Source organism: Pholcus phalangioides, unplaced genomic scaffold, assembly GCF_987345545.1.
Source record: "Pholcus phalangioides strain wild (caught in Gottingen) unplaced genomic scaffold, Ppha-v1.0 ptg000001l_1, whole genome shotgun sequence".
Taxonomy (NCBI): Eukaryota; Metazoa; Arthropoda; class Arachnida; order Araneae; family Pholcidae; genus Pholcus; species Pholcus phalangioides.
In genome coordinates this window covers 9,682,584-9,692,653 of record NW_028301594.1, presented here as the reverse complement: position 1 = coordinate 9,692,653, position 10,070 = coordinate 9,682,584, and the positions used below count along the sequence as shown (strand labels likewise).

At 37.5% G+C, this 10,070-nt stretch overlaps 1 protein-coding gene across 1 annotated transcript; it reads right to left on the bottom strand.

Annotated features, from left to right (window-relative positions):
* Positions 1 to 1,677: 1,677 nt before the first annotated feature.
* RpL8 (ribosomal protein L8) lies at positions 1,678 to 10,070 on the bottom strand. The gene is made up of 7 exons (XM_089250262.1): positions 9,982 to 10,070; positions 9,277 to 9,416; positions 7,872 to 8,013; positions 6,502 to 6,720; positions 3,457 to 3,572; positions 3,269 to 3,355; positions 1,678 to 1,786 (listed from the first exon to the last, which is right to left on the bottom strand). The coding sequence occupies exons 2-7, from the start codon at positions 9,412 to 9,414 to the stop codon at positions 1,712 to 1,714; spliced, it is 777 nt and encodes a 258-aa protein (XP_089106388.1). The 5' UTR covers positions 9,415 to 9,416; positions 9,982 to 10,070; the 3' UTR covers positions 1,678 to 1,711.

Here is a 10,070-nt window from a genome sequence, read left to right as displayed (position 1 = left end):
CAAATCTTGTTAATCAAGAATACGGATGGGACAAAAGCCAATATAAATTTTCTAAAAATTCATCACAATTATAATTAAAATTGGTCTTTTCAATTGAAAATTAAATTACATTGAATTTTATTTATGCAATTTATAAATTAAAGGATTTTTATTGCCATGGTACAATTCAATTTAGTGATGGTATGTATTTTTTATTACAGTACTTGGATGAATAAATTTGTTTCAACATCTAATTAAGAAAATGACAAGCATTATTTACTCTCACTAGTAATGCATCATAAAATTCACGACGACTTTTTCTTCTTTGGATGCTCTGCCCCCTTTGTCTCTTTCAGTAGCTCTGTTTTCTTGTCTAAGTAGGCCTATACATCCTTCAGTTAGTGAACCTTGTGTATATAATTCATGCTTTCACCTTTATTGCAGAAGAACTCTATTTCCTGCTCCTAAAAATTCACCCTGACAACCTCTTTCACAGGAAGTGATTATACACCACACAATAAAATACAATCAGTAAATTTTTAATTTATGGGAAAAACTCCAATTAATTCCCAAACCCCTGGACCTTTAAAAATCTGGGCAAACTCACTTTTCTTTCCTTGTATCACAAATTGCTGAGTACAATGGCATTTTTTGTAGGGCCCCTCAATACCCACAGAAATTTGTTGTATAGTTTTCTGAACACTCAGAATTGATTTACTAATCTCACAAATGGAATTTCAGATGGAGATCAATTGTCCTAGATAGTGTAAAAACAATTTTATCTGAGCTCCCTTTAGCTGGGTTTTGGCAGTTGCGTAATGAATTAAAGGATAAAAATAAGTAGATTTGTGTGTTGAAAATAATGGAGTTTCCAGTATTCAGATGCAGTCTATCCAATCGACCTTAAATTATCAACAAGGTATGGATTTACATACAGGCAGAGAAATTTAGTACCATTGGGAATGAATTTAATTGGCTGCTCCAATTGCTTGTCTATGGGTGATGTACACGGGGTGTGGGACAGTGCCCAGAAATAGAAAATTCATTCAAAAATGCCTTTCTTTTAAATGCTATTTTAACCAATTTATGCTAATTTTAATGCTTTTCGACAGGCGATATAAAGGTATAGTTAACTGCCACATCCAAAGGTCGGTGATACGCCCCGAAGCATGTTTTGTTCTGCAACATGTTTCAACAGGAAAAGAAACATGTTTAAAGTAGATGTTGCCGATCGGCAACAGTATGCACTATAGGGTTAAGGAAAGTTGCCTTCAGTCAGTACATCCCTGGTTTACAGTAAAATATTGATTAAAGCAAAGGTGCTGTGCACTGCAGCTCCTTGCAAAGGTTTTTTAGAGAGACTAACTGCTGTCCATAACCATTCTATAGCGGCCATTAAGTGCACTGCACCAAAGAACTTTATCAACATGAGTAACATTTGAAGGGGCCAGACAGCTGATCTTAAAAGCAAGATAAAAGGGTCTGTTTATCTTGCTATCACAAGGGAAGAGAGACTTGCAATACAGCAAATTCATTCATTCATTTTCAGAAAACTGAACTGATTGGCTTCTGAGCCTTTCATTTACAGCACATGGAAATTTCTTGGAATCGTATTATGAGCAACTTAATTTTTTCATATAAAAAAGAACCCTTTCATCTAATCTCAGTCAATGAAACGAGACGCAAGATTCAAACAAATTTCCACTGTACATCATTTATTATTAAAACAGTTCTAATCGTCCTTTCCTTGTACAGATGACTTTCCACCACGAATACGTCCAGTACGACGAGCAGCAATAAGACCAACCTAAAAATAAATTAAGCCAAAATTGAGCCAAATACGATATTTTGAAAGTTTTCACAACCATTCATACTATGATGGTAATTCAATAGTTAATGTAAGAAATAATTTCTTATACAACAGAAATAAGATAGGTGCCAATTCACAGAATATATAGTTTGTCAAGTGATAATTTTTTTTTTTTCTTGACAAAAACTCATTTCTTTCAGTTACGAGACAATTTTCTGCACTCCCAGTCAAAAAATATAGCAAAATAATGCTATTACATGCCTCTCTCGCACTGCTGCATAAGTGCGAGATCACCATATTTCACTGTTAAAAACGTGTCATAAGGGAAAATGAAAGATTGCATAGGGTGACAACGCCACCCTTTCCCCAGGACATAACTGTTTCCACACCCACGTAATTTTGACTGCCCAAAGTAAAAAAACCAATCAACTTTTTAAATGAAACCTCTTGAATTTTTATTCACTCAAATCAAGGGATACAATTGTTTTTTCCCTTGAAATTTATAAATTGTTATGCAAATTTGACTAGGGATGCGAATATTTTTCTCATATATTAATTTTGAACGTTTTTTCATAGAATTTCATCCCACTTGTGATTCACTTCATTGCTTGCTATTCCTGATTTTTCCATAAATTTAAAGGAAACTTGTAACCTTTGGCATCACATTTGTATCCCAATTTCCCCCTGAAGGAGGCGGCTTCGAGAGCAAATGTCCTCGCTGGGAATGACAGTGACATCTAAACAGGGAACACAACACACTATGACCAACCTTGACTTTAAAACTGAAGTGATCTGTAAATTAGCAGCAGATCACTGCGATCTGGGATTATGTAGTAGGCCTATCAAGTCTTCTGGGACTGGTGCAAATCTCACTTAAGTGTTCTGTAAATACAACGTGAGCCACTTAAATTATCTGGAAATGCGCTGCGGACCACTTGCATGATGTGGAACTGCACTGTGGATGACTTGTGATCTATAAATGTGCCACTTGGTTTGTTTTTAAAAAATTAGGTAGGCTTTCCGTCACAGTTAACATCAGATGACTCAGAGAGCCAAAACTAGCCCGAAGACTATGGGTTGAGCATGTATGCACTATGGCGGGGGTTCCCAAACTGCGAGTCACCAACCTTTGTCAAGAGAGTACAACATACAAAAATGTTCTGAAGTGACTTTGTTACACTGCTGTAGGGAAGCTGTGTGTAACAAAGATATAAAACTTAAGCATCGATTAGAAAAAGGGTGGCGCAGGTGAAAAAGTTTGAGAACCCCTGCACCATGGCATTGTATCAGAGTGATATAATACTGAGTGCCAGAGAAGTGTCAAGATGGAGCAAGGCTGATGCAAACTAAAAAAAAGAAAAGAGGGGAATCCCCTCAAGTTTCTGTGTGCTATTTAACAGCCACATCCCCGACCTCTATTAAGTCAAAGGTTCATGTTATTAAAGAAATTTGATTGAGAATAAGAAAACGAAACCATACTTTGCGTCCAGCAGATGCATCTCGCCTGACAGTCGAAGCTTTACCAATATGTTGATGGTTACCACCACCGTGAGGATGTTCAACAGGCTGAAATAATAAAAAGTCTCGTGAGGATTACAGTTTCAATGGATATAACAAACAAATTTAAATACAGATATTTCTCGAGTTCAAATCGCAAGCATACTCACATTCATAGCAACACCTCTAACTTTAGGCCAGGAGTTCCTCTTTGCCTTGTACTTGTGATAAGCCCTGCCTGCCTTTAGAATAGGCTTATCAATACGTCCACCACCGGCAACGATACCTGAAATGAGAGGAAAAATTAAAACAATGGTGAGCAACATCAAAACCATAAATTATGATTCATAAATAATCATAATCATTACGAATTCGACAACGTCATGGCTCGACCTGAAAATAGATTGCAGATAGACCAACAATATTGAATCGGTTCTATAAAATACACCAAAAAGTGGAAATAATGGTTCCACGTCGATGCAGACAAACTTGTATATAAGCCGGGCACTCTGAGACAGAAACACATTGCTGCCAACTTTGGAGAATGATAATTATGGAGCTTTTTTTTTTTGTGCAAATCAAAACTATACAAATACAGCACACAGGGACTATGTTGTAAGAGTTGTGTTCTGCTGGTGCTGCGATCCATATATATTATTTTATAATTACCCATTTTATACTTTGAAGTTGAAATAAATGCTTTAATTTCCTACATTACGCAAAAACAATATCGTGCTGAAGGCCAGAGTTCTCTCTGCAGACTTTTTTCAAATGGAATATTGACTTGTACTCACGATGTGAAGTTCAAAAACCACAGAAAACAGACTCCAGCCGACCACCACTGTGCCGCCAATGGGACTATCATGGAACCTGAATCCGCACTATGCCCACATGGCTGCACAATATAGACTGAAATAACTGTTTGGTGAATTTTGTCTTTTCTTCGCCATACCAAAATGTTTCTTTATAACATGGCGCAATGATAGCAATTGCAGGGGTGCAAGTGCCCCTCATCTATTTCGGAGCAGCCAATTTCATTTTTGGAGCAGAAATTTTGAAAATGGAGCAGAACTAAAAACAAACTATATCTGCAATATGAGTAATTTTTCTGTGAAATGCCAAAAGTTTTGCCAAAAATGATTGAAACAAATAATTCTAAATAAATTTCCTTCACAAATTAAAATCCATTTAAATTTTTTCTAAAGTATCTTATCTGTCAATACTTAAGCAACATGCATACTAAAAACCTAGGCAGCAAGAATTTCTGCTGCTTGAACACCAAAATGTTATTCATCCTGATATAGCAAAAAAAAGTGTGTGCGGAATATAATAAGGGTTTCCGTGAAAAAAAAATTAGTTTCTCACAGAAATAATTAAATTTAAAAGCAAAATGCAAAAAACTAGAAAAATATTAATACCTTATTTACTTAAACAATTTCTCAATCTAATAGCATGTTAATAGATTACGAATCAGAGTCGCTTTCAGAAGTTCAACATCTCGATGACAATTTTTTTCAAATTTTTCACGCCCTTGAACACAAGATTTTGTATGTCTTATTCCATTAAAGCATTGGATGGACAGATTTTTCAATGTTCGAACAGACTTTTATTTATTTGTTAACAATGAACTCTCTTTCACTGTCTGTATTACCATGTGCTAAAGATAAAAAAGCCTTCACCAAAACTGGCAAAATTTTGAACTTTGGGCTGCTTTAAAGGTTAAAAAGTTTGAATATGTCTGCCCAATATCTCTCTATTCTCTGAACTGATTTCACTTCTTGTAATTATTTGCATTGTAGTGCAACCCATTCATGACACATAATTAATAGTTCTGTTGGTGCTACAATATTAAGCAACATCTCAGCAATATGTGAGGGAGTAATGTACCATCCCAGTAATGCAGCATGAGAGGGAGTGCGAAAAACAAGAAAGGGTGCAAACGTTTTATTCTCTCCAACAACATGTTTTGGAAAGGTAGGACATTAATATAAAAAAGGTATCTCACAGAAGTTATGTAAAATGAGCATCCTCCTAGTACAAACTCCTTCCTTTGACTATTGTTAAGAGCGTGCCCCTCCCCCACCAATGCAGTGGTGGACCGTGCGGTCATATTGGGCGCCGCTCTAGGAGGGATGCCAAATGGAGTTGAAAGGGTGAAAAAAAGCTTTGTTGACCAAAAAAAAAGTCGCTAGTAGCGCCAAAAATAGATTCCGCATGGGTAGAAATTTTTTTCCTCAAGCCACTCCTTTTCACCAAATCCGGATTTTCGCAATGTGAAATTGTCACGATCGGCAACCGCCGACGATAAGCACACGGCCGCATAGTGGCTAGATGACAAAACTATGAATATTTTAGATAAAGTTTTTACAGATCCAATTTTTTCCCAACGATCTTCGAAAAATGTCGGTAATTTAAACCAATCCCCCTTTCGATGTATGCCGTCTTTGAACGCAGGTTGGCAGCCGCGAAATTACCGTTATTTAGAGTATATAACCCGCAGGAGAAAAAAACGGTCTCGAAATTGGAAAATACGGCATATTCATTCAGGGACTTCGATAGCCCGCCGGTTAACCAATAACAGTATAGGACTTTATACTTCAAGGTAGTAGAACTACTTTTCAAGGTCACGAGATAACGCGATTGGGGTAGATGGTGGGAAGTGAAAAAAATTGAAGTTTCTCCCTCCGTATCTTTTTCCGTGTTTCAGAAAAAGATATGTGCCCTGTGAACACAATTTTCATGCTTCTTTTTCCTAAATTCCGGATATTTGACGCACTACAGTGCATTAGCGGTACCTCCGAGAAACACAAACAAGAATTGGCGCAAATGCGCAGGGATTCGGCGCCTTGGCGCACCATGTAGCAAGAGAACCGTTTCGGCGCAGCTCTTGCACCCCTGCAATTTACTTTATGCATAGCATCGCTAGGGGAAAAAAAAAACAGGTGACAGACCTGTTCCACATGAACTCTCTGGGAATAATTCCCCCTCCCACCAAAATAACACTTTTTTTTTGTAATCTTGGTTAAAATCTGGGAAGCATAAGGATTTTTTTGCGAGTCTGGAAAGATGGAGTAGAAATTTGAGAGCCTCCCAGATGGGCAGCTAGTCATGATTATTTTATTTAATGTGCATCTTTATGAAAAAGAAACCTATTAATTCTATTTCATACAGGTTCAATTCAACAATAAACTTTCAGAATAGAAGATTCTACTCACCAACCATAGCCCTGTTCGCTGATGGAAGCACTTTCTTTGATCCAGATGGCAACTTGACCCTAGTCTTTTTAGTGTCTGGATTGTGAGAAATAACGGTGGCGTAATTGCCAGATCCCCTCGCCAGACGGCCCCTATCCCCAGACTTTTCTTCCAAATTGCAGACTATCGTTCCCTCGGGCATGGTACCAACAGGCAGCACATTTCCAACTTGTAAAACAGCTGAAAATAAGACCAAAGAAACATTTAAATAAAACAAAAACGATACTAAAAAACTGCTGGAATTTTCCAATTTCTGAAATATCATAAACACAAGGACTTTGTCCTAATATAGACTCCTAATTTTTCCAAATTGTCTGATGTTGCCAGCATTGTTTCCCAGTCGATAACATGTTTTCCTTTCATCAGTTTTGTTTCTGCCAACACAGTTTGCTTCTCATCTCTTTTGTGTTTGTGACCAACCAAGTTGATTTGTGGCATGGTCTAACATAAAGTTATGACTGCTCAATTCAATGAAGTTGCTCCCCAATGTAATGATACAATAGCTTTTAATGCTGCCAAAAATAAAAAAGTCATTGCATGCAGTGAAACCTGGTTCGAGCAAAGCCATTAGCATAAGGACAAGTACCGGTTTGCTGTACATTTTTTTTAAAACTATAATTAGTATTGGTCCTTAGTGTCTATAGAACATTGCGGACTCCTCACCTGTTTCAGTGGAAAGAAAAAATGGTAATTGAAATGATAGTTCTGAGAATTTTTTGTGTGTGCACATTTCTTTTTGGGCCCCCCCCCCCCAGCATTTTCTCATCTTTTCTTCTGCAGTTATCGTCATGCAAGGTCTCCAGCAAAGCATGATCTCCCTCCTTTTAGGTACACCAGGAGGTCATTATTTCTGATTCAAGTGATTGTGGATGTTCTTTTTCCTGAAGAGCCTGGTATATGTTGATTACTCTTTTAATGAAACAGTCCAGATTCTGCCGACAGGCCTTAGCCTCCTTAAAGAAACTTTAGCAGAAAACAGTGAGAATTTCGCATCCCTTACTTCTTGCAAATATGAAATTTTAGCTTTACCGGAACTATTTTAAAAAAAAAATTCTCATGGCATTGTTAATGCGTCTCTCTCATATTTGAAGTTAATTTTCCATAGGAGTGGTCACAGCCAACATGACGACTTCCGCGCCAAGCAATAGCTGCTTTTGTTAGTCAATTCAAGATGGCTGACAAAGAGCACATACAATTTATTACACGAAATTGTCTTAATGTCTAATATGCAGGAAATATGGAAAACTACACTAAAAAAGTATACACAAAAATTGAGTCAACTTTAGGTAGGACAAATGATTTATTTTAGCCAATAAGAAAGATTGACTCACCCTTCTTTCCACAGTAGATGAACTGCCCAGTGTACATTCCTTCAGCTGCAATGAACAGCTCTTTCTTTTGCTTATAACGATAAGGATCCCTGAAAACTACAGCAGCGAGCGGAGCCCCTCGTCCTGGGTCGTGAATGATCTCCTAATGCAGAAACAATAACCGATTATTTAAATGACATGCCAGGGTCCGTACAGAAAAAATCTGGGTCAGTTTTCCGAACCCTTCACAAAAATCTAGATCTGCAAAATTGACTCTTCACAAAATAAAATTAATGAAACAATTTGATATTTTATTTCTTTTGTGATAAATTAATTATTTTGCTTTCCATAAAATTACTTATTACTATAATAAGGAAATATTTTTTCACAAAGACAGGACCATATATAAAAATCTGGACAGACCCCTGTAAGCAACTCAGTTGCCAACTCTAGAGAAAGGATTTTCACCAGTATCGTTGTGACATGACCCAAATGTAAACATGTGTCATGAATGCTGGCTGCATTTAGAGGTGTCGCGAGGTTGATATCTGGTTCATCCTTGTCAGAAACGTTCCAGACACAGAAGTACAACAGAAACACCATGGCCACAGCAAAAGATTGCTACCGCAGGGAGTCCTACATCAAAGGGTTAGTGCACCAACCTATCTGTGAATACAAAAACCACCACCACTTGGAATCAACAAATAAATTGGTGGGGCCTGGTCCAATTAGCCCTTGTGTGCAGAAAATGACTGTGGCATGAAAAATGATCAAATGAGCTGGCTGTAAGTAGCTTGATTTGTGCCTCGCCGTTAAGATAGGGCCAGTGCAGAATGAACAAGGGCCAGAAAATTTCAAGAATGTGAACATTGATCACGAAAATCTCCAAAAAGAGTGGAACGGGACAAGGGTGGCAAAACCATAAATTCACCTTTACCTAGACCAGCGATTCTCAACTGGTGCTCCTCATACTCTCCAGGAGCGCCGTTCAAGGAAAATAAATAAAATTCCACTAAAACAACTTCGAGAGTAGAAAAAAGTTGAGAACCGCTGACCTAGAATATAGAGGAGAGCTAGTAGATATATTAGCGAGCAGTTAAAAGATTGAATCAGAGATGGAGACCCTTAGAGCAAGGGACCAGGCCAGTGACATAGAGTCAATATGTCTGGAAAAGTCAAAAGCAGCATTAATTTGACCATTTTTCTTCTTGTTTTTTATCGGCGATCTATCTAGCCCTGACCTAGAGAATGTGAAAATGAGGGAGCGACCAAAGAGTGACACGCAACTGAAACATATTGACCCAAAACGGATGAGCAGATCATGACCATAAACTAATTTAAAGAATGAGTGGTAAAGAAAGTTAGACTAGAATAGAAAACAGAAAAATTTGTACAGCGCACAGTTATGATAAATCTGTCTTCATACCTTTACGATACCCTTGATGTAGCCATGTCTCTCAGCATAATCGACAGCACGCAGCTTCGGTGCTCCTTTTCTGTGCTTCGTGTGGCTCTTGAAGACGCTTCCGGCACCTTTCCTTTGACTTCTAATAACCCGACCCATGACTACGAAATAAAACAAAACATTGAAATACAATCTCTTCAATAACACGAGAATTTGTCAATTTAAATTACACAGTGCTAAGAGCTAAAATTTAGCAACCTCAACATTAAGGATAGTCAATCTTTCGAAGAGTGCAGGGCCGCTTAATTGATTTGGAATCGTGTCGGCCACTGAAGCGATCTACGAATGTGCCGCGGAACGCTTAAGTGATCTGGAAATGTGCCGCGGGTTACTTTAGTTATGTGCTGCTAAGTTCATTTTTACAAAATTAAGTTTGGGGTTGTAGGCCATAGGTTCAGCATGTATAGTTTACATGGTTAACACAACAATCAAGTAAATAACTTCACAAGTTTTAAGTAAATAATAAGTCCAATGATGTTCACTAGCTACGAGTGCCGATCCATGTCATGTCGCGAGTTCAAAATCCTCAGCCTCGCAACATGTGAATGACACTAGAGAAATAACACTTCTATATTAATTAGTGATTTTATAAGATTAATTAATTTCAATAAAAAATCGGTATTTGAGCAGACAAATAATAGATCAATTAAGATATATAAAACTCACCTCACTCAAAAAAATAAACACTGTGATCGTGAATGAGCCTTAGGGCAGCAGAGTTGTTTACTTCTACTCAACCGTTGCCATAATGCTTT

Coding starts and splice junctions, on each gene's coding strand:
- RpL8 (XM_089250262.1), bottom strand. CDS start 9,414: ATGGGTCGGGTTATTAGAAGTCAAAGGAAAGGTGCCGGAAGCGTCTTC. Junction 8,014..9,276: donor ACATCAAGGGTATCGTAAAG/GTATGAAGACAG, acceptor TTTCTGCATTAG/GAGATCATTCACGACCCAGG. Junction 3,573..6,501: donor AGCGAACAGGGCTATGGTTG/GTGAGTAGAATC, acceptor CTCTCATTTCAG/GTATCGTTGCCGGTGGTGGA.